The sequence below is a fragment of the Bufo bufo genome, chromosome 10 (assembly GCF_905171765.1).
Source record: "Bufo bufo chromosome 10, aBufBuf1.1, whole genome shotgun sequence".
Lineage (NCBI taxonomy): Eukaryota > Metazoa > Chordata > Amphibia > Anura > Bufonidae > Bufo > Bufo bufo.
This window is the reverse complement of record NC_053398.1, coordinates 130,178,274-130,203,825: the sequence shown is the minus strand read 5'-3', so window position 1 is coordinate 130,203,825 and position 25,552 is coordinate 130,178,274. Positions and strand designations below refer to the sequence as shown.

General features: G+C 44.1%; 1 protein-coding gene across 1 annotated transcript in view; it reads right to left on the bottom strand.

Annotated features, from left to right (window-relative positions):
• LOC120981117 (fatty acyl-CoA hydrolase precursor, medium chain-like) overlaps nt 1-25,552 on the bottom strand; it is a 675,808-nt gene that overhangs the window by 21,338 nt on the left and 628,918 nt on the right. The window contains exons 2-5 of the mRNA XM_040410615.1: nt 12,298-12,502; nt 11,584-11,722; nt 11,056-11,189; nt 2,083-2,236 (exon numbers count right to left, since the gene is read on the bottom strand). Of these exons, the coding sequence (XP_040266549.1) occupies nt 2,083-2,236; nt 11,056-11,189; nt 11,584-11,722; nt 12,298-12,502 (632 nt within the window). The remainder of the gene's footprint in view (nt 1-2,082; nt 2,237-11,055; nt 11,190-11,583; nt 11,723-12,297; nt 12,503-25,552) is intronic.

Genomic DNA, 25,552 nt, shown 5'->3' with positions numbered 1-25,552 from the left:
GATTACTGGATGGCCACCCTCCTAAATCCCCGCTACAAGGACAACGTGCTCTTCTTACTTCCATCACTGGAGCTTGATCGGAAGATGTGTGAATACAAGCGCACGCTGGTAGATGCGCTACTAACAGCATTCCCACCTGACAGAGGGGGATCATTGGAAGCACGAGGCGTAGGAAGAGAAGGAAGTCACCAATGCAGCTGGCACACCGCTACCACCTCATAAGGGAGGGTTGGTATGGGCAAAATGTGGAAAACTTTTGTCAGCATGCAACAACATCCAGCACCACCATCTGATATGGACCGTCTTAGCAGGAGGCAGCGTTTCAGCAACATGGTGGAAGAGTATGTGTGCACACGTCTGCACGAACTGACTGATGGGTCTGCCCCATTTAACTTCTGGGCCTCCAAATTTGACATATGGCCTGAGCTTGCCCTTTATGCCTTGGAGGTGCTGGCCTGCCCTACAGCAAGTGTATTGTCTGAACGTGTGTTAGGTATTGCAGGGGGTGTGATCAGGGACAGGCGTATCCGTCTGTTCACAGCCAATGTGGACAAGCTCACGTTCACTAAAATGAACCAGGCATGGATCCCACAGGGCTTGTCTGCACCTTGGCCAGAGTAGAGAAGTATACCAGCCACACCCAGCCATTGTTATACTCCAGCGCAGTTTGTGCGTTCTGTTTCCCATTTCCCAATATTTTGAGGCCTTCCCAAACAAAAAAACAAAAAAAAGTTGGCTACCTCCTCTGCCTCCTCCGTCTCTTCCACCTACACCACCACCACGTCCACCTCCTCTTCCAATCGGACCTCCACTTCCTGGCTCAAGATTATTATTTCTTATATTGGCACAGTAGGGAAGTATACTGGCTGCACCCTTAAACATGGCTAAAGGTCACGCACAGAATTAGTAGGCAAAAACAAACACAAAAACAGTTTTGGCTTCCTCCTCCACCTCTTCCACCTACACCACCACGTCCACAGCCTTCTCAATTTCCTACTCCACTTAGATCTCCGCCTCCTGGTTTAAGATTATAATTTTTATATTTTTTTATATTTTTATTTTATTTTAAGTCACTTCCCTATCCACATTGAATGACAGTGCAGTTGTTTAGCTCTTTCCCCCATTTTGGCTCATTAAGCAGCCCTCTAGCCCTTACTATGGCTATTTTACAGCAATTTTTCTGCACCTAAGTATGGGTTCCCATTTACTTCAATGGGGTTCAGGTTCAGGGTCAAGTTTGGGTACCCGAACCAAACTTTGAAACAAAGTTTGGCCGAACCCGTCGAACTTGAACATCCAAGGATTCGCTCATCTCTAATCCTAGGTGATTGTTGTTTTAGCCATAATCCCTCACCTCACAGCAATGTCTTTTAATGCTGGTCTCAGCTTGTCACTGTGCTGACTGACTTCTCAAGGCTGTATTTGAGGATTGGTTTTAGCTGTTGTTCTCTCTGGAGAATCCTTTTTAGGAGCAGGAGCTCAGACATGTGCTTCCTCTCCGCACCAAGGCAGCTCTGGAACTCCCCTCCTGGCAGGAAGCAGGACCAGCCCACTCCTACCAGAAGGAAAGCAGGACCAGCCCACCCCTACCAGGAGGAAAGCAGGACCAGCCCACTCCTACCAGGAGGAAAGCAGGACCAGCCCACTCCTACCAGGAGGAAAGCAGGACCAGCCCACTCCTACCAGGAGGAAAGCAGGACCAGCCCACTCCTACCAGGAGGAAAGCGGGCTGGTTTTTCATGTTCCCTGGCAACTATTTACTTACAGTATTGGAATATACGGCCAAACATACAATACTATAGCAATATATACCTATATATGGTACTCCCAGGTCTGGGATACTTCACAGTGATGGTGTGGATTGGGGTTAACCTTTTATTTGCCACTTATGTATTGTCTGTCCTTTGGCAAGAGTGGAATAAATGCCCTGGGTGAGACCTCAGCCTCAAGGAAAAGGAGAATTCAGGTGAGTAAATTACATTCTTATGAAGTCAGACACAGGATGGGAAGCTTCCCAGGAGCGATCGATGCTCAATATAGATAACTAGATAACAAACACAACAAACACTAGAGAGAACTTACAATAGCGGAGACGCACATCGCACCGGCAGATTCACCAAATATAGTGACGGACTTGGGGTCACCACCAAAATCTGCAATGTTTTTCTGTACCCATTGGAGGGCAGCAACTTGGTCCCGAAACCCGTAATTACCCGGCAATTTCTTATCTCCAGTACTGAAGTGAAAAAAAAAAACATTGTACATGAGTCTGAAGCCGACAACCATTGAAAACCATTACAGAAAACAAAACAAATAAATATACCTCAAATTTACTTATTCTGCACTGACCCCAAATTACATCCTGCATTATACCCCAGAGCTGCACTCACTATTCTGCTGGTGCAGTCACTGTGTACATACATTTCTTATCCTGTACTGATCCTGAGTTACATCCTGTATTATACTCCAGAGCTGCACTCACTATTCTACTGGTGCAGTCACAGTGTACATACATTACTTATCCTGAACTGATCCTGAGTTTTACAGCAAGACACGGAGGCTTCATATTGCTTTCTCCTTCTTTACTGTCCACCAATAGCAGCAAAGAGAAAAAATTTACATACAGGAAACCATAGCAACCAAGGTCCCTCCCTTATGGCCCCTATAATAGGCCGCTCTTCCTCTGGACCTTCCTCTTTCTTTGCTGCTGCCACCAGATAAGTGCACTTGTGAAATTTCTTTTATCAGTGATTTGTGTTTTTGTCTATTTGCGCTCTTAACCCAGGGTGACTAACCCTGTTTTGCTAGCAGCGCTACCTTTTGCTTTGTCTTCCCGCTTTTAGCCTTTTCTAAGTTTATTGGGGCCTCTGCGCTTATTCCCTGCGCTTTAGTTTGCCCCCACTTGCGCTTCCCTGAGTCCCCCTCCACTACTTACAACCGCTCACAGCGGCGATCCGGCTCGCTTGTGCGGCGCTCCCCTTTTACTCACCGGAGCAGTCTCCTCACGTCCCTTGACGTTTGGGGGGCGGTGGCTCCTCTCCCAGGCTTCAGCAGCGCCTTTCCTGAGCGCTTTCGGTAGTCAGACCGGCCGCGAGATCTCAGCGGCCATTTTGGAATGCCTTCAGTAACCCGGCCGGCCGCGAGATCTCGCGAGATCTCAGCGGCCGTCTTGGATTAGAGCTTACCGCGTTTCGCGGGCTTCTCAGACAGGCTTCCGGTTCCTCCGTCACTTCCAGTTCTGCGTGTCTCCAGCTCCTGTGCTCTGCGGTCGGCGGCTCCTGCTCTCACTGCCTTTAGCTGCGGTCGCTTTGTATTCAGGTGCCATCTGGTTTAGCCAGCGCTTAGGATTACCCAGGGTGTTTCTATTAACGGCCATATTGTGGGATCATCTCTGCCCCTACACCTCCTGCGATTAATATGCCCCCTCCTCCCCTGAGGGTCACAATTCCACTGAGGTGGATGCACAGGCGCTGGCCCTGCAGCGCTCTGTGTCAGACGCTATCATGGCGGCCATGGGTTCCATGTCGACTATTTTGTCGCAAACCATTACCCATGCTCTGTCTGCCCAGCCAGCTAGTAGGTCCTTGCCAGACCCTAGTATTACTCTGCAGCCTACCTATAATGACCCTCCTGTGCCACAGGAGACTTTGACTGGTGCGCATCCTGCCACCCCAGAAATCGTGCATAGCTCACGAAAAAGGGCCTTTTCCCGCCAGGCAGAACGGGCGCGGACATGGAAGTGCGCTAGAGCACAATCACCTGAGATGTCTGACTCAGATAGAGCATCAGATGAGGAGGCTATTGCGGACTTTGATTATGGGTCAAAGGAGGATGTCACCCCCCCAGTTCAGGGTCCCCCTATATCCGCTACTGCGGCCTCCTCTGCCAAAGATGTGGCATCCTCATCTAACGTTAACCGTTCAGAGGCTTTGCTAGATGCATCAGGCGAACCGATGTTCGACCCTGAGAAGCTGCATCACCCGCGCTCGGCTGAGTGGCTTCCCACTGACCACGTGGGGTCTTATTTAGAACATTGGGTAAGTCACCCTCTTAGCCGTGAGACACGGAACAAACTTAGGGCCGAGTGTCCCAGACCATTAGTGCCCAACAAAGTGTGTGACACCCCCGTAGTGGACCCCAAGATGTCACAATTCTTGGCCAAAACTGTCTGGAACCCTAAGAAGGGCCTGGATTCAGCTCTCCGCAGCTGCCAGGACAAGGTTTTGGATATCTTTGGCCCGCTGGCTAAGATTTTTGAATTAGCTGAGGCAGCTAGAAATGAGGGCTCCCCAATAGACCCCGAAGAATTGCGGGGTTGGACCCAGAGGGCAATCTGCATTGCCGGTAACGCCAATACCTCCTTGGCAATCGAGAGGCGCAAAGCCATCTTGTTTAAAATCGACCCCAAGTTGGCGAATTTGGCTCTCACAGAGGCGGGTAAGGACGCCCAGGGTCTCCTCTTCGGGGATTCTTTCATTAAAGATATGAGCCGATTTGTGGGTACCTTTACTGCGCTTGACAAGGCCCAGGCCTCTATGCGCAGGGTATTCCAGGGACGGGTCTCTCATCGGGCCGGCAGTAGTAGGGGCCGTCTGTCCGGCCGTGCAAACTTTCAGGCCCGTGGCGCAAACAGAGGTTCCGGTGGACAACGACCATCCTTCCAGGACCAGCGCAACCCGTCACCTTTCTTCTCTACCAGAGGAAATCAATGGCGATCTCGCTCCTTCAGAGGCAATCCAAGCTATCGCAGACCCTTGGGTAAGTCCTCCCCAGATTGGGGATTCTATGGTACCTTGTGTAGGGGGCAGACTCCATCTTTTTTCTCATGCTTGGAGTCTCATCACCTCAGATCCATGGGTACTTACCACGGTCAGGGGATTTCACATAGAGCTCACGGGTTCTCCCTCCCTGATCCCCTCCCCTCCACCCGTACCTTTGTCGCGCCCAGATTGCGCTCTGGTGGACGCGGAACTGGTCTCTCCCAGGCAAAAACAGGTGATAGAGCGAGCGCCCCCTTATGGGGGGGGGGGGGGGGGGTGGTCAGCAACATCTTCCTCGTCCAGAAAAAAGGGGGTCAGATGAGACCTGTCATCAACCTTCGCGCTCTGAATTCGGTAGTACGCTACCGGCATTTCAAGATGGAGGGGATCCACCTCCTTCGGGACTTGTTAGTTCCCGGGGACTGGATGGTAAAGCTGGATCTGAAGGATGCTTACCTGACGGTCCCAGTGGCCATTCATTCCAGGGATCTGCTCCGGTTCCGGTGGAGAGGAGAGATCTGGAGGTTTACCTGTCTACCATTCGGACTGTCATCAGCCCCTTGGTGTTTCACCAAGTTGCTGCGTCCGGTCGTGTCATGGTTGAGGACTCGGGGCGTACGCCTCATCATCTACCTGGATGACATCTTGCTGATGCACGAGTCCAGGGTGGGACTACTGGAACATCTTCAGTGGACAGTGAACCTACTGTCGGATCTCGGTTTCCTCCTCAACAAGGAGAAGTCTTCCCTCATCCCATCTCAGAGGATGGAGTTTCATGGTGGATTCGCTCTCGGAGTCTCTCAGTCTGCCGGCGGCGAAGTTGCGGGCGATCCGCAAGGAGTTGAGGCATGCTCTTCTCATTCCCCGCCTTTCACTACGTCACCTAGCTCGCATCATCGGTTTGTTGGCCTCATCGATTCAGGCTGTGTTTCCGGCCCCGTTGCACTACCGGGCTGTACATCGGCTGAAGATCGCCCATCTTCGGACCGGTGCCTCCTTTGTGGACGCGGTGGTTCTGGACTCTGAGGCCTGGGAGGAGTTGAGTTGGTGGATTGCCAATCTGGAGGCGTGGAACGGCAGAGCGATCTTCGGATTTCTGCCGGAATTGACCATCGAATCGGATGCGAGCCTCCAGGGCTGGGGCGCCCACTGCAATGGGGTCTCCACGGGGGGAGCCTGGTCAGCGGAGGAATCCCTCCTCCATATCAATGCCTTGGAGCTACTAGCCGGTTCGTTTGCAGTGAGGAGCTTCTCCAACGGGATCGCCAACGCGTGCATCAGGCTACGGATGGACAATATATCGGCGGTCCGGTATGTCAACCGTTTGGGAGGTACTCACTCGGCAACCTTGGCTCGGTTAGCCAAGGATTTTTGGTTGTTTTGCCTGTCCAGGGACATCATGGTACAGGCGGAATACTTACTGGGGCGGAGCAACGTTCGTGCGGACTGGAACTCACGCTACCTATCGGATGGCAGCGATTGGCAGTTGGATCCACAGGTTTTCTCAGCAATCTCGGAGATATGGGGTCCGATGTCTGTCGATCTCTTTGCTACTCGGCTCAACAGGCAACTCGTCCGGTTTTTCAGCTGGCGTCCAGATCCGGAAGCAGTGGCGGTGGATGCGTTTCTCCAAGATTGGTCGGTATCCCGCCTTTACGCTTTTCCTCCTTTCTCGATGATTCCGAGGACTCTCCTCCAGGTTCAACGTCACCTGGCGGATTTGGTGTTGGTGGTTCCGTTCTGGGGATCTCAAGTCTGGTTCCCTTCATTGATGAGGATCCTAGTGGAGGTACCTCTTCTCCTCCCGACCCGACCGGATCTCCTGCGCAACCCTCAGGGTCTACACCATCCACTTCTCCTCGACGGATCCCTACGGCTGTTGGTGTGCCGGATCTCCGGACACCTGGAGCTGTCGAGGGCATTTCGGTAGCGACTCGACAGTTACTGGATAATGCATGGGCTCCCGGTACCAGAAAGTCTTACCGGGCAGCCTGGAGAACTTGGGCTAACTGGTGCGTGGAACGGGACTTGGATCCCGTTTCGGCACCTGTAGCCCACCTGCTGGAGTTTCTCACCTCTCTCTTCGAGGCGGGGAAGGCGTATCGGACCATCAACCTTTTCAGGTCCGCTATTTCTTCTTCCCATGCTGGGTACGAGGGTGTCTCGGCTGGTCAACATCCTTCTGTGTCCCGCCTTTTGCGTGGGTCACGGTTGGCTCGCCCCCCTCGGCCTCGTTTTTCCACTACATGGGACGTCTCCCTGGTCCTTTCCTTTTTATCCTCTTGGCCCGAGAATTCAGCCCTTACACTTAGGCAATTGTCCGCAAAATTGTTGGCATTGTTTTGCCTTGTTTCTTGCAAGAGGGTCTCGGATGTGAGGGCCCTTGACTACGACGCTCGTTCCTTTACCCCGGATGGGGTCACCTTTAACATTTCGCGTCGAACCAAGACTAACATCCGGTCTGTCTCCTATCCCAGTTTTCCTTCCTCTCCTATTTTGTGTCCTGTGGCTTGCCTTAAGGAGTACGAATCCAGAACTTTGGCACATCGGTCTTCCGCCATTTCTCAGTTGTTCCTTTCGATCCGACATCCTTTTGGTCCAGTTTCTAGCCCTACGCTGGCACGATGGCTTAAATGGGTCATGTCTCTAGCAGGTATTGACACTTCTATCTTCACGGCCCATTCCGCGCGTGGTGCCTCTGCCACCGCCTTGGCGGTTTCGGGGGCCAGATTGGAGGATGTCATGCGTTTGGCTGATTGGTCAAATGTTACCACGTTCAGAGAATTTTATTTTCGCCCTCCGTCTAATTTGTTTGCTTCTATTATAGACAGGCTTTGAACTTGCAATATGAAGCCTCTCTGTCTTGCTGTAAAACTAAATGATTTTCCTATTCCATGACGTAAAGTCATAGTTTTATTAAAGACACGGAGGCGAGTATTGCCCGCCCTGGTTCCCTCCCTTGGGTCTCCTCGCTGTTTTTTGTTACAGGGGTCATTTAGTATTGCCTCAATGTATTATTAACCTTTTTAGTTGTTTTGTTTTAGGTATTTATTGTCCTAAGGCTTGTTTAATTGCCATTGTATTTCATGTTATTTATTACAATTTATATTGTTCTTCAGTCACTTGACACCTATTGAGTCAGTTTGAGTAGATGGCTTCCGGACATTCTGTCCTGACATGCTTGTTTCACCTAGGCCTATGGTCTGTTTTCTTTTTCAGGATGAAGCTCTCTCCATTCTAAGATGCCGTGTTCCCGGTTGATGCCTCTTACAGTTTAGCCAGGTTGGCTAGTTGAATGCGCTTCGTTGGCGTTGGACTTTCCGTTCCAGTTACAGTTCGGAGTTATCGTTGGGATGTTCGTGATGTCAGCACCAGGTTTTCAAAGAAAGAGGAAGGTCCAGAGGAAGAGCGGCCTATTATAGGGGCCATAGGGGAGGGACCTTGGTTGCTATGGTTTCCTGTATGTAAATTTTTTCTCTTTGCTGCTATTGGTGGACAGTAAAGAAGGAGAAAGCAATACTCGCCTCCGTGTCTTTAATAAAACTATGACTTTACGTCATGGAATAGGAAAATCATTTAGTTACATCCTGTATTATACCCCAGAGCTGCACTCACTATTCTGCTGGTGCAGGCACTGTGTACATACATTACATTACTTCTTCTGTACTGATCCTGAGTTACATCCTGTATTATACTCCAGAGCTGCACTCACTATTCTGCTGGTGCAGTCACTGTGTACATACATTACATTACATTTCTTATCCTGTATTAGACTCCAGAGCTGCACTCACTATTTTGCTGGTGGAGTCACTGTGTACATACATTACTTATCCTGTACTGATCCTGAGTTACCTCCTGTATTATACTCCAGAGCTGCACTCACTATTCTGCTGGTGCAGTCACTGTGTACATTACATTACTTATCCTGTACTGATCCTGAGGTACATCCTGTATTATACTCCAGAGCTGCACTCACTATTCTGCTGGTGCAGTCACTGTGTACATTACATTACTTATCCTGTACTGATCCTGAGGTACATCCTGTATTATACTCCAGAGCTGCACTCACTATTCTGCTGGTGCAGTCACTGTGTACATACATTACTTATCCTGTACTGATCCTGAGTTACCTCCTGTATTATACTCCAGAGCTGCCCTCACTATTCTGCTGGTGGAGTCACTGTGTACATTACATTACTTATCCTGTACTGATCCTGAGGTACATCCTGTATTATACTCCAGAGCTGCACTCACTATTCTGCTGGTGCAGTCACTGTGTACATTACATTACTTATCCTGTACTGATCCTGAGGTACATCCTGTATTATACTCCAGAGCTGCACTCACTATTCTGCTGGTGCAGTCACTGTGTACATACATTACTTATCCTGTACTGATCCTGAGTTACCTCCTGTATTATACTCCAGAGCTGCCCTCACTATTCTGCTGGTGGAGTCACTGTGTACATTACATTACTTATCCTGTACTGATCCTGAGGTACATCCTGTATTATACTCCAGAGCTGCACTCACTATTCTGCTGGTGCAGTCACTGTGTACATTACATTACTTATCCTGTACTGATCCTGAGGTACATCCTGTATTATACTCCAGAGCTGCACTCACTATTCTGCTGGTGCAGTCACTGTGTACATATATTACATTTCTTATCCTGTATTAGACTCCAGAGATGCAGTCACAATCCTACATTCTTCAGAGCTGAATTACATCATATTCAGCTAATTATATTGTATATAGACTATACTAACCGCCCCTGTGTTGGGGCCTACCTTGTAGTCTCTAATATCTGTGGAGGATTTTATGTAAATGTTTTGTAAATGGTGTGACGTTGTCTTTAGCAATATTAGGGATCTGGTCATGTCCTAGAGACCCACCTCTATCCAGTAACATATCGTATCTGTCATGTGATGTTATGTACAAGTCGTGTGCCTCTCTATACTGTGATGCCACCATTATGTAGCATTGTCTGTAACAAGGAAGACCCAGTGAGGGGAATATACATCCCCTGTGATAATCCAGTTGAAGAGTCCCGATGAGACTGGGAATTGGGTTACTGGGAGCAGGAATAAAGCTGCCCTGCTGAACCCTGATTAGCAACTACCAAACCGAGGTGGACCCCATCTCTGCACCCAAGCCCATTGAACCGGTAACTAAGCTTTTCAACTGAATACCAGGAATGTGAGTTCATTTATCATAAGCCATAACTCATTCCAGATAAAACCTACAGATTAATAATTTGCATAATCAGGTACAATTTGAGTGTTGCAGAGGGAGCAGTTTTGTGATACGTGTGGTTACAACTCAGTCTATTTGCAGAGTGTATTAAGTGCACTCAGTAGCTCAAGCACCACAGAATAGGTGCACTCTCCCGTGGTAACACCAAAAAACAACTTGAGTGAAAATATTATTGCGGGAGGCTCTCAATTATCCGGCTGATGCAGGAAAATATAAACCACTCTATCAAATATTAATCACTATTGATAGAGGTATATATGCCGGGTACATTAAATTAAATCCCCCTAAAACCAAATTAAAACCACTAATAAAATATACAAAAACCAAATAACCAAATAAAAACACGATTGATGAAAGAAATAATGTTTGTCGGTGGTATTCAATTCTCATAAGTGGGCAGATACACACATCTCCTTCCTATACACACAGTGTCGCATGCAGTACATAGCCGCATCATTATACAGTATTTTTAGCTCAACATGCAATAAAAATGCAATAATTAAAAAAATTGATCGAAAAGTGTCCATAGCCTTCAAAGCCTAAAGCTTTATTGGTGTGCCTTCTGCTCTGAACCTAGCTCCATTACAGAACACGTACGGTCGGGTTATTGTGTGCTTGCTTGCAAGTGGGGCGCTGTTGGGGTTTCTATTGGCTCCAAATGTAATTTGAATGCAATAGATGGTGGCAGTGTGTTTGGGATGCCTGGACTGTGGGCAGGTGGTATTTATGCTCAGTTTGCCGCCTGAGTGGAAGGCGAGGGGACAAGGCAGTGGTGTATATGACATCCCCCCCTTCCCCTTCTCCGCTGCATTATAACATCTAAGATAAAGGGTTAAGGTTAATGTCTGTTCACTGCTTTCAATTACAACCAGCAGAATTGTGAATGCTGCTCTGGAGTTCAATACAGATAGATACTTAGTAGAAGATTAGTCATTAAATATATTTACTTAATTACGGAATATTTTGTGCAAATTAACCCTATATGTAACCAGTACATATCTCTGTTGAACATACATTATGTAGCACTGCTAGATCTTTACCTGAAGAATCCTGGGATCCCCAGCCTGTACTGTATGGTCACAACCACTACGTTCTCATAGGCGCTAAGTGCAGAGCCATCATATGTACTGGCCGTCCCCAACACCATCGCACCACCGTGTATATAGAACATGACCTAGGGAAAAGGGGAGCAGATTAACATTTATTGGAAAGCCATAATTCTTATAGGGCCACTGCCTCATATGTGAGAACCTCATGAAAGGTGACAGTCTATAAGGTGCAGATGACATCACTCACATGAATGGCGATAAACGGCACGTACATAAAGTAAAGAGTGGGGATCTATGGTATCTGCACTGAATGATGCTATTGTGTCTGCACTTACTAGCTACATAAAGACCAAGAGACAACGTTTAAGAGAAATTCTCTGCAAAACTACAACTCCCAACATGTCCTAAGCACCTGCATCTGTCCAAGTATGGCAAGAGTTATGCTGGAAAACAAACATTGCAAAATTATAATATTGCAAGAAGTATCAATGTATTTCCCTCTGATTTCCTGGCACTTACAGGTAATTTGGATTTCTTGTGTCTGTCGGTTGGAGTGTACACATTCATGTACAGGCAGTCCTCCGAGATCGGGGGCAGCACAATGGAGGATTGGTCACCGGCTTTTGATTTATTTGTAACCAGTTCAAGCTGTAAACACCTGAAATATACAGAAGCAATGAAATGTATCTCATTCTCAATCTATGTCAATGGTCTTGTAAATATACGTATCAGTAAGGCCTCATGCACACGACCGTTTTTCGGGTCTGCATCCGAGCCGCAGTTTTTGTGGCTCAGATGCGGACCCATTCGCTTCAATAGAGCCGCAAAAGATGCGGACAGCACTCCGTTCCGAGGCCCCGCAAAAAAAATATAGCATGTCCTATTCTTGTCCAGACAAGAATATGTATGTCTACAGTGGGCCGCCCGTTCCGTTCCGCAAACGGGCGGCTTCCTTTTTTTGCGGATCCGCGGTTTGCGGACCGCAAAAAAACGGCATGGTTGTGTGCATGTAGCCTAAAGTGGTGTACAATTACTTGTGAAAGTATTCACCACTTGTTTTTTTTGTGGAACAGGCCACATTGCTACAATGGAATGAAAATGTGTTCACCCCCTTCACTATAATATATGTATACACAGTCATGAGAAAAATTGTCCTTAGAAGTTCTTAAAATGTCTTGGAACTCAAAGAACATACAGTTTATATTCAATTGCACCACAAATACATGGACTCACATGGGGGCATACTTGGAGGCGTCTCTAACAGAGCTCCAGGGCTCAGGAGGTTGTGGGCTAGCAAATCTTAGAGGTCCGACTGGAGGTTTTGCAAAAGGTACTCCATAAAATACATCAACGACTCTTGATGTTTCCTTTACTGGCACCGTAACACCTCGTAGTTTTCCATATTTCGTGGTCACTAATGGCCTTTCATCATTTGGATCTATAAACAAAAACATTTTTCTACATTAACTACTATAATACAGCTCTTATGTACAAGAATATAACTACTATAATACAGCTCGTATGTACAAGAATATAACTACTATAATACTTCTCCTATGTACAAGAATATAACTACTATAATACTGCCTCCTATGTACAAGAATATAACTACTATAATACTGCCTCCTATGTACAAGAATATAACTACTATAATACTGCTCCTATGTACAAGAATATAACTACTATAATACTTCTCCTATGTACAAGAATATAACTACTATAATACTGCCTCCTATGTACAAGAATATAACTACTATAATACTGCTCCTATGTACAAGAATATAACTACTATAATACTTCTCCTATGTACAAGAATATAACTACTATAATACTGCTCCTATCTACAAGAATATAACTACTATAATACTGCTCTTATGTACAAGACTATAACTACTATAATACAGCTCTTATGTACAAGAATATAACTACTATAATACTTCTCCTATGTACAAGAATATAACTACTATAATACTGCCTCCTATGTACAAGAATATAACTACTATAATACTTCTCCTATGTACAAGAATATAACTACTATAATACTGCTCCTATGTACATGAATATAACTACTATAATACTGCTCCTATGTACAATAATATAACTACTATAATACTTTTACTATGTACAAGTATATAACTACTATAATACTGCTTCCTATGCACAAGAATATAACTACTATAATACTGCCTCCTATGTACAAGAATATAACTACTATAATACTGCCTTCTATGTACAAGAATATAACTACTATAATACTGCTCCTATATACAAGAATATAACTACTATAATACTGCTCTTATGTACAAGAATATAACTACTATAATACTTCTCCTATGTACAAGAATATAACTACTATAATACTTCTCCTATGTACAAGAATATAACTACTATAGTACTTCTCCCATGTACAAGAATATAAATACTATAATACTGCCTTCTATGTACAAGAATATAACTACTATAATACTGCCTTCTATGTACAAGAATATAACTACTATAATACTTCTATGTACAAGAATTTTAACTACTATAATACTGCCTCCTATGTACAAGAATATAACTACTATAATACTGCTCCTATGTACAAGAATATAACTACTATAATACCGCTTCTATGTACAAGAATATAACTACTATAATACTGCTCCTATGTACAAGAATATAACTACTATAGTACTTCTCCCATGTACAAGAATATAACTACTATAATACTGCCTCCTATGTACAAGGATATAACTACTATAATACTGCTCCTATGTACAAGAATATAACTACTATACTACTTCTCCCATGTACAAGAATATAACTACTATAGTACTGCTCCTATGTACAAGAATATAACTACTATAATACTGCCTCCTATGTACAAGAATATAACTACTATAATACTGCTCCTATGTACAAGAATATAACTACTATAATACTGCTCCTATGTACAAGAATATAACTACTATAGTACTTCTCCCATGTACAAGAATATAACTACTATAATACTGCTCCTATGTACAAGAATATAACTACTATAATACTGCCTCCTATGTACAAGGATATAACTACTATAATACTGCCTCCTATGTACAAGGATATAACTACTATAATACTGCCTCCTATGTACAAGAATATAACTACTATAATACTGCCTTCTATGTACAAGAATATAACTACTATAATACTGCTCCTATGTACAAGAATATAACTACTATAATACTGCTCCTATGTACAAGGATATAACTACTATAATACTACCTCCTATGTACAAGAATATAACTACTATAATACTGCCTCCTATGTACAAGAATATAACTACTATAATACTGCCTCCTATGTACAAGGATATAACTACTATAATACTGCTCCTATGTACAAGAATATAACTACTATAATACTTCTCCCATGTACAAGAATATAACTACTATAGTACTGCTCCTAAGTACAAGAATATAACTACTATAATACTGCCTCCTATGTACAAGAATATAACTACTATAATACTGCTCCTATGTACAGGAATATAACTACTATAATACTGCCTCCTATGTACAAGAATATAACTACTATAATAATGCTCCTATGTACAAGAATATAACTACTATAATACTGCTCCTATGTACAAGAATATAACTACTATAATATATGCGTTTTTTTGCCAATATGATGTTTTATTCTCTGTGCTTTCTTTATACATTTTTTACTTATGTTTATCTTGGAAATAACATACATCAGAGTTTATAACAACGCTCAAGATAATATGAAATAACTGTGGATTTGGCTGTAAGAACAATCTAATATCTTTATAATCTAGCCCGTCTTTTTGATAATTCTTAGCCTGACTGAACACCACCCAGATTGTTTAATAAAAGAATATAACTACTATAATACTGCCTCCTATGTACAGGAATATATCTACTATAATACTGCCTCCTATGTACAAGAATATAACTACTATAATACTGCTCCTATGTACAAGAATATAACTACTATAATACTGCCTCCTATTTACAAGAATATAACTACTATAATACTGCTCCTATGTACAAGAATATAACTACTATAATACTGCCTCCTATGTACAAGGATATAACTACTATAATACTGCCTCCTATGTACAGGAATATAACTACTATAATAATGCTCCTATGTACAACAATATATCTACTATAATACTGCTCCTATGTACAAGAATATAATACTATAATACTGCTCCTATGTACAAGAATATAACTACTATAATACTGCCTCCTATGTACAAGAATATAACTACTATAATACTGCTCCTATGTACAAGAATATAACTACTATAATACTGCTCCTATGTACAAGAATATAACTACTATAGTACTGCTCCTATGTACAAGAATATAACTACTATAATACTGCCTCCTATGTACAAGAATATAACTACTATAATACTGCCTTCTATATACAAGAATATAACTACTATAATACTGCCTTCTATATACAAGAATATAACTACTATAATATTGCGTCCTATGTATAGGAATATAAATACTAAAATACTTCTCCTCTATACGAGAATATAACTGCTATAATACTGCTTCTATGCACAAAAATATTACTTTATAATAATAAATTATTGCAGTATTGCAGATTTGATACCTTTTATTTTCTTTTGATACCATTTCTCCTAATAATAGCACTAAACTAGTTTTCTATTGGCTAACATGGTACCAGACAATATGGAGGATACCATAATGTACCGTACACAGATGGAATTAAAGAATCTTCTGCCCATCAGACAGGGATGAGCATTTACAATATCTGAAAATTACATTTTTACGCCAGGGCTATCATCCTGCTTCAATTGAAGATCAGATCACAAGAGCCACCAAGATCTCCACAAGTCAACTTCTCCAATACATTGAAAAGAAACAGAACCAGCGCGTACCTCTGGTTGTGACCTACAACCCACAACTAGAGGTACTGAGGAAAACTGCAAAAAATGACACTATGTCTTACATAAGGATGACCGATTAAAAACAATCTTCCCAGATCCCCCCTTACTAGCTTCCTGACAAGATCAGATCAAGTTCAAGGCCATGTACCACCCAACCCAACCCTGTAATATAAGAAGATGCAAAACCTGCTTCCAAATAATGACAACAGATAAGATCTGGTTCCTCAACACACAGCAGGACTATAAGATCCCTGGGACATTCACACCTTCTACATCTAATGTAATTTATTGGATTCTCTGCACTAAATGTCCTGTTGGGGGCATCTACATTGGAGAAACAGGACAGAGACTCAATGCAAGTATTAAAGAGAAGAAGCTACACTTTCCTGTGGCTAAGAATTTCTGTAGACCAGGACACAATAAAGAACACATGAAAGTTCTCATATTAAAAGGTATTTTCAATTCTCAAAGAGCCAGAAGAATTTGGGAATATAAATTGATAACACTGCTTGACACTTTAAATACTGGACTGAATTTGTCCCTGGGATTTATGACACACTACAAGTATGGGGGCACCAGGTCTCTGAAATAACATCAAATTAGAGACCATAAAACTTTCACACCCCTTATCTGTGAGATAATTAAGGACTCATTCTCACGATCTTTGATATTCTATTGTTCTGTTGTTTTTCAAATGTCCATTCATTCCCCCATGTCTCTGTTCTTATTGTATATATATTGCTGTTTCTACATATACTCTTGTAGCACGCCTGATGAAGGGACTGGTGATGTCTTGAAAGCTCGCTATGTAACATCATTATTACTAGAGTTGTGTATTACTCCCTGGTATCCTGCCCTGTAGTATCTTGCACCCCGGTTCTCACCTGTTCCAATTGCTGTTAGAATTAAGGCGCTGAGGAGCAGAATGTGCGGCAGAATCGCCATGTCCTGTGCGCTGTGATGTGAGGTTGCTGATATTAAATCACGGTAGTAGTATAGCCTATATAGCTTCCGTCAAACTAAAAGTGACAGGTCGACACGCCCCTTTTCCTGCCCATAACCCCGCCCACCCTGCCCACAACCCTTCCCAGTCCAACACAAAGCGCCGCCCATCACCCGTCTTAAACCACGCCTTATTCTGTCAGGAAATTATGTTTAATCATATACAATCGTGTTTAATAAAATAATATTATAAATATTGACAATAGCAAATATTTTTTTGTCCGATTTGATCACCGCATCTATCACAGATATACAACATTCATGGCATGTTTTGCCAAGTTGTATAAAAACAGCATCATTGCATGTAACTATTTGTAACAGAAAACAGTATTTATAAAACTTTATAAAAACACTTACCAAATGCAGAATTAAAGACCAAATGCAGAATTAAAGCAATGAATCTTTACATATATGCGTAGCCAGAAATAAAAAATCCAAAGACATGAGACCAATCCACGCTGTGTGAACACGTGTCAGAAGGTTGCAAAAGCACAAACAAAAAACGACTGAATGGGTAAATGTAACTTAATTTAGGCCCCAAAATCGGATTTCACATATTGTTCCAAACAAAAGACACATCTATACTATATATACATTCTTCTATCCCTCTCCTGGAATATGCATGCACTATCTCATATCTATGTATGCATGTATGTATGTATGTATGTATCTCATATCTATCTATCTATCTCTCATATCTATCTACAGTGACTTGCAAAAGTATTCACCCCCCTTGACTTTTTTTGTATTTTGGTGCCTCACAACCTGGAATTTTTGCCCATTCCTCCTTGCAGAACTGCTCCAGCTCCTTCAAGTTGGATGGTTTGCGCTTGTGAACAGCAATCTTTAAGTCTGACCACAGATCTTCTATTAGATTGAGATCTGGGCTGTGACTCGGCCATTCCAACACATTTACATGTTTTCCCTTAAACCACTCAAGTGTTGCTTTGGCCGTATGTTTGGGGTCATTGTCCTGCTGGAAGGTGAACCTCAGTCCGAGCCTCAGATCACGCACAGAGTGGGACAGGTTTTGCTCAAGAATATCCCTGTATTTAGCACCATCCATCTTTCCCTCAACTCTGACCAGTTTCCCAGTCCCATCCCCCCAGCACGATGCTGCCACCACCATGTTTCACTGTGGGGATGGTGTTCTTTGGGGGATGTGATGTGTTGGGTTTGCGCCAGACATAGCGTTTTCTTTGATGGCCAAAAAGTTCAATTTTAGTCTCATCAGACCGGAGCACCTTCCTCCATACATTTTGGGAGTCTCCCACAGGCCGAGCCGCCCGTACAGAGCTTATACTATCAGATTGAATGTTTAACAGTTGCGGGGCCCGGTGAAAGTAATGGCTTTCTTCTGGCCACTCTGCTATAAAGCCCAACTCTATGGACTGTACGGCTTATTGTCGTCCTATGTACAGATACTCTAGTCTCTGCTGTGGAACTCTGCAGCTCCTCCAGGGTTACCTTAGGTCTCTGTGCTGCCTCTCTGATTAATGCCCTCCTTGCCCGGTCCGTGAGTTTTGTTGGGCGGCCGTCTCTTGGCAGGTTTGCTGTTGTGCCATGTTCTTTCCATTTGGTTATGATAGATTTGATGGAGCTTCTGGGGATCATCAAAGATTTGGATATTTTTTAATAACCTAACCCTGACTTGTGCTTCTCAACAACATTGTCCCTTACTTGTTTGGAGAGTTCCATGGTCGTCATGGCTGTGTTTGGTTAGTGATGCCTCTTGCTTTGGTGTTGCAGCCTTTGGGGCCTTTCAAAAAAGGTGTGTATATGTAATGACAGGTGATGTGACACTTAGATTGCACAGAGGTGGACATCATGTCGCTAATTATGTGACTTCTGAAGGTCATTGGTTGCACCAGAGCATTTTATGGGCTTCCTAACAAAGGGAGTGAATACATACGCACATGGCAATTTTCTGTTTTCTATTTCTAAACAGTAGTTTTTTTTATATCTTTTTCTCATTTCACTTCACCAACTTAGACTATTGTGTTCTGATCCATCACATGAAATTCAGATTGACAAAACATTGAACTAAAGGCTGTAATGTAACAAAATACGAAAAAAGTCAAGGGGGGTGAATACTTTTGCAAGGCACTGTATCTATCTATCTATCTATCTATCTATCTATCTATCTATCTATCTATCTCATATCTATCGATCATGTCTATTTATCTATCTATCTATCATATTATATGTGCTGGGTGAGAAAGAGGATTCTCTGGTTCAGGATACTGTTAAATAGTTTCCCCAGATTGCTGCTGACACATATGCCTCGGTAGTTGGCCGGGTCATACCTGTCCCCGCTCTTGTATATTGGGGTTATGACACCTTGGTTTCAAGCTTGGGGCAAGTAACCAAATGCAGAATTAAAGACCAAATGCAGAATTAAAGCAATGAATCTTTACATATACCGTATTTTTCGCTTTATAAGACACACTTTTTCCCCCCCAAAAGTGGGGGGAAAATTGCCGTGCGTCTTATAAAGCGAATACTTCGCTGGCCGCTATGCTGCACAGCGCGGCCAGCGAAGTATCCGTGACAGTGTGGAGGGAGGAGGCGGGGCCCGGTGCAGTGACTCTACTCTAATACACCGGGCCCCGCAACTGTTAAACATTCAATCTGATAGTATAAGCTCTGTACGGGCGGCTCTTACTATAGTACCGTAAGTATAGCGCAGACCGGCATCTCCATCGGTCATGCGCCGCTTGCCGCACCTCCTTCCTCATGCGCCGTCTGCTCCAGCTCCCTCTGTCATGCGCCGCCTGCCCCAGCTTCCTCTGTCATGTGCCGCCTGCCTGTACATTCATAAAGTGAGATAAGCAGGCAGGCGGCGCATGAGGAGGAAGCTGGGGCAGGCGGCGCATGACAGAGGGAGCTAGAGCAGACGGCGCATGACAGAGGGAGCTGCGGCAAGCGGCGCATGTCCGATGGAGATGACGGTCTGCGCTATACTTATGGTACTATAGTAAGAGCCGCCCGTACAGAGCATATACTATCAGATTGAATGTTTAACAGTTGCGGGGCCCGGTGTATTAGAGTAGAGTCACTACACCGGGCCCCGCCTCCTCCCTCCACACTGATGCATCTGATGGGGGATCTGTAGATGACACTTATGGGGATCTGTGGATGACATAAGTGTCATCCACAGATCCCCCCTCTGTCATTCACAAATCCCCCCATCAGTGTCATCCACAGATCCCCCCATCAGTGTCATCCACAGATCCCCCCATCAGAGTCATCCACAGATCCCCCCATCAGTGTCATCCACAGATCCCCCCATCAGTGTCATCCACAGATCCCCCATCAGTGTCATCCACAGATCCCCCATCATTGTCATCCACAGATCCCCCATCAGTGTCATCCACAGATCCCCCATCAGTGTCATCCACAGATCCCCCATCAGTGTCATCCACAGATCCCCCCATAACAGTGCGTCATCCACAGATCCCCATAACAGTGCGTCATCCACAGATCCCCCATAACAGTGCGTCATCCACAGATCCCCATAACAGTGCGTCATCCACAGATCCCCCATAACAGTGTCATCCACAGATCCCCATAACAGTGCGTCATCCACAGATCCCCCCATAACAGTGCGTCATCCACAGATCCCCATAACAGTGCGTCATCCACAGATCCCCCCATAACAGTGCGTCATCCACAGATCCCCATAACAGTGCGTCATCCACAGATCCCCCATAACAGTGCGTCATCCACAGATCCCCCCATAACAGTGCGTCATCCACAGACCCCTCATAACAGTGTCATCCACAGACCACCATTAGTTCAAAAGCTACCAAAAGCACACCTTTTGGTTGAAAATATTTTTTTATTATTTTCCTCCTCAAAAACCTAGGTGCGTCTTATCATCAGGTGCGTCTTATAAAGCGAAAAATACGGGTATGCGTAGCCAGAAATAAAAAATCCAAAGACATGAGACCAATCCACGCTGTGTGAACACGTGTCAGAAGGTTGCAAAAGCACAAACAAAAGACTACTGAATGGGTAGATGTAACTTAATTTAGGCCCCAAAATCGTATTTCATATATTGTTCCAAACAAAAGACACATCTATACTATATATACACATTCTTCTATCCCTCTCCTGGAATATGCATGCACTATCTCATATCTATGTATGTATGCATGTATGTATCTATCTATCTCATATCTATCTATCTATCTCTCATATCTATCTACAGTGCCTTGCAAAAGTATTCACCCCCTTGACTTTTTTTTGTATTTTGGTGCCTCACAACCTGGAATTTTTGTCCATTCCTCCTTGCAGAACTGTTCCAGCTCCTTCAAGTTGGATGATTTGCGCTTGTGAACAGCAATCTTTAAGTCTGACCACAGATTTTCTATTAGATTGATATCTGGGCTTTGACTAGGCCATAGATTGATATCTGGGCTTTGACTAGGCCATTCCAACACATTTACATGTTTTCCCTTAAACCACTCAAGTGTTGCTTTGGCCGTATGTTTGGGGGCATTATCCTGCTGGAAGGTGAACCTCCGTCCTAGCCTCAAATCACGCACAGAGTGGGACAGGTTTTGCTCAAGAATATCCCTGTATTTAGCACCATCCATCTTTCCCTCAACTCTGACCAGTTTCCCAGTCCCATCCCCCAGCATGATGCTGCCGCCACCATGTTTCACTGTGGGGATGGTGTTCTTTGGGGGATGTGATGTGTTGGGTTTGCGCCAGACATAACGTTTTCTTTGGATGTCCAAAAAGTTCAATTTTAGTCTCATCAGACCGGAGCACTTTCCTCCATACATTTTGGGAGTCTCCCACCTGCCTTTTCACACTCACAACGTGCCTTTTTGTTTTTAGCTGAAAGTAATGGCTTTCTTCTGGACACTCTGCCATAAAGCCCAACTCTATGGAGCGTACGGCTTATTGTCGTCCTATGTACAGATACTCTAGTCTCTGCTGTGGAACTCTGCAGCTCCTCCAGGGTTACCTTAGGTCTCTGTGCTGCCTCTCTGATTAATGCCCTCCTTGCCCGGTCCGTGAGTTTTGGTGGGCGGCCGTCTTTTGGCTGGTTTGCTGTTGTGCCATGTTCTTTTCATTTGGTTATGATAGATTTGATGGTGCTCCTGGGGATCATCAAAGATTTGGATATTTTTTAATAACCTAACCCTGACTTGTACTTCTCAACAACATTGCCCCTTACTTGTTTGGAGAGTTCCTTGGTCGTCATGGCAGTGTTTGTGTTGCAGCCTTTGGGGCCTTTCAAAAAAGGTGTGTATATGTAATGACAGGTGATGTGACACTTAGATTGCACACAGGTGGACATCATGTTACTAATTATGTGACTTCTGAAGGTCATTGGTTGCACCAGAGCATTTTATGGGCTTCCTAACAAAGGGAGTGAATACATACGCACATGCCAATTTTCTGTTTTCTATTTCTAAACAGTAGTTTTTTTTATATCTTTCTCTCATTTCACTTCACCGACTTAGACTATTGTGTTCTGATCCATCACATGAAATTCAGATTGACAAAACATTGAACTAAAGGCTGTAATGTAACAAAATACGAAAAAAGTCAAGGGAGGTGAATACTTTTGCAAGGTACTGTATCTATCTATCTATCTATCTTTCTCATATCTATCTATCTCATATCTATCGATCATGTCTATTTATTTATCTATCTATTATATGTGCTGGGTGAGAAAGAGGATTCTCTAGTTCAGGATACTGTTAAATAGTTTCCCCAGATTGCTGCTGACACATATGCCTCGGTAGTTGGCCGGGTCATACCTGTCCCCGCTCTTGTATATTGGGGTTATGACACCTTGGTTTCAAGCTTGGGGCAAGTAACCAGCGCTTAGCACGATGTTGTACAGATTTGCTATGGCTGCCTATATTGCTGGTGGGCTGTACTTAATCTTTTCGGGTGGGATGCCATCTGTGCCGCTGGCTTTCTTACCTCTTATGGTTGATATTCTCTCTGATATCTCCTGCAGTGTTATGGGTGAATCTAGCGGGCTTTGGAAATCTTTAAGTATCTCTTCCATGCTCTTCAGTTTTTACCTCATTTGTTCTTGGTCTGGGTTACGTTCTTCTTTTGGGATGTCTCTGTAGAGGTCTCTAAAATACTGGAGCCAGATGTTGCCGTTCTGAATATGGAGGTTGTTTTTCTTCTCATTTGTGCCCAGGTGGTTCCATAGTTCCCAGAGGGAGTTATCTTGGAGGGCATCTTGAAGCTGTGTAAATTTGGTTGAGGTATATTCTTGCTTTTTCCTTCTGAGGAGGGTTTTGTATTGCCTCTCCTGTAGGTTGGTGTTGTTTATTTGAGGCCTGTCTTAAGGTTTTCCATACAGCTCTGCACTCCTCATCAAACCAAGTGTTGGGTTTATCTTCTTTTTGCTTCAGGTGGCTATACTTTTTCAGGTCAGCCATTTCTGCCATGGTGTAAAATATATTATTAAGATCTCTTACAGCTTGATTGACTCCTTCTGGGTTTATCTCAAACACCTTGTTGTTGAAGTAGTAGAGCATCCCATGGATTTCTGGTTTATTGTGCACCTCTTTATATTTCTGAGCCGATGTCTTGGACCACTTATAAGATGGAGGTAGTGTGAAGAGCCCCGCCTGCTGAGGTATTTGTCCTGGTGGTTTGTTTGTGGACTTAATATATAGGGATGTTTGGTTGTGATCAGACAAGTGCGATTGTGGGCTGACTATGAAGGCCCCAATGTTTGCGGGGTCCATGTCTGTGATGGCGTAGTCCACTAAGCTGCTACCCACATGGGAGTTTAATGTAGTCCTTCCTAGAGAGTCTCCCTTGGTGCGACCATTGAGGATGTGGAGTCCTAAGCTTCGGCAAAGATTCAACAGTTTTTTGCCACTTTTATTTACAGTGCTGTCGTAACTGTTCCTCTCTGTATGTACTGAGCTGTCGCTGTCGGTCTGTGCTCCATGTATATAGATGTTTCCATCTGTGGTCAGGTAGTCTCTTTCCCTGCCTATTCTGGCATTGAGGTCTCCCATAATAAGGACTTTGCCCAGGGTTTGATAGTGGGCGGCTTCCCTTTGCAGGATCTCAAAGCATTCTGGGTTATAGTAGGGGGACTCAGGTGGTGGTATGTAGGCCGCACAGAGGTAGATGTCGGACTGAGAGGTGAGGATGGAGCGGACTATTCTGATCCAGATATGACTCATTCTGATCTGCTCATGGAGCTCCACTTTATAACACACTAGTATTCCTCCTGAACAGTGGCCAAGTTTGGTGGTTTTATTTTTTAGGGCTGGGACAGAGATTTCCCTGTATCCAGTGGGTTCCAGGGACTCACTCTCTGCCTTTGTCCATGTTTCTATAAGGATTTGAATGTCGATGTTTCTCAAACTCTGGGTGAAGTCTGGATCATTTACTTTACATCAAAAGGCTGACGTGTTCAGACCTTGGATAGTCCAGCTGCTTATTATAAAGGATGTCATAGCGGGTCCTTATACCTTGTAATGAGCAGGTTTCGTAGGATGAGCTGGGGGTCTGACTGGTTCTGGTATTATAGATAAGGCTTGTGTTGTCCAGTCACTTGAATGTTCTCCATAAAGTTCTGAGCAGGTTTTTTATCTCGTCTAGGTCTCTGCTCTGTATTTCTCTGTGTGAGGCAGGTGATTTCCTCTATGGTTTTTGCCTCTGGTGGCCCGCGTTGGATTACAGGGCCTTGTTTCCTGTTTGTGGTGTGGCGTTTGATACTTGAGGTCTTTGTGTTGTCAGTAGACTTTCCCTGTTGTCTCCAAATAGGCCTGTGTAGGGTCTAGGCCGGGGGGTTCTGTTTAGTACAATGTCCTTCATTTCTTTGGCCAGGAGGCTGACTCCTTGCTTATTGATGTGTTTGCTGTCATATAGATGAAGGCGGTTGATGGCGGGGTGTTGTGCCAGAGTGACGCTTGGTACGGAGCTGATCTTAGCTGCTAGTTCAATGTTAATGGTTTGGATGTTATCGTTGGGCACATCCTTTCTGGGCAGCAGGGATGACACTATTATTTTACTGGCCAGGAACTTCTGTTGTGCAGTTTTTGCCAGCTGGGTCAGCTGTTCAACGATCTGTTGCTGATGGTCTTGAAGGTTATTTGTATCCGTATGTATGATGATATTGGTTGGATTGGTGAAGTGTGAATCGTTGATAACTGCTGTGACTTGTTCGATCGTTGCACAATTATTTTTTTTAACCCTTTCTTTTGGGAAAAGCCGCCTCATGTTCCCATTGGAGTCTATGATTAGTACTGTATCTGGACATTGGGGCTTACGGGCCACTTTCTGTTTGGTGAAGGTTTCCTGGGTGCTGTTCCGTCCGGTTACTGGGTCTCATGTTGGTTTGTGCTTAGAGTTCTAATAATTGTTGGCTCTGTCTTCGCGTGTAGCAATCCGCTATTGGTTGGCGTGGTTACATTAATTTCTGGTGTTGTTAATGTGTTACGGATCTTTGGTATAAAGTTCTGGATGCTGGTTGTCAATGTGTCTGTGTTGTTCCCTGACCCCCCTTCATGATTCTGTATCTGTGTCTTTAGATCTGTTATCTTTTGGTGTAGCTTTCTATTTTCT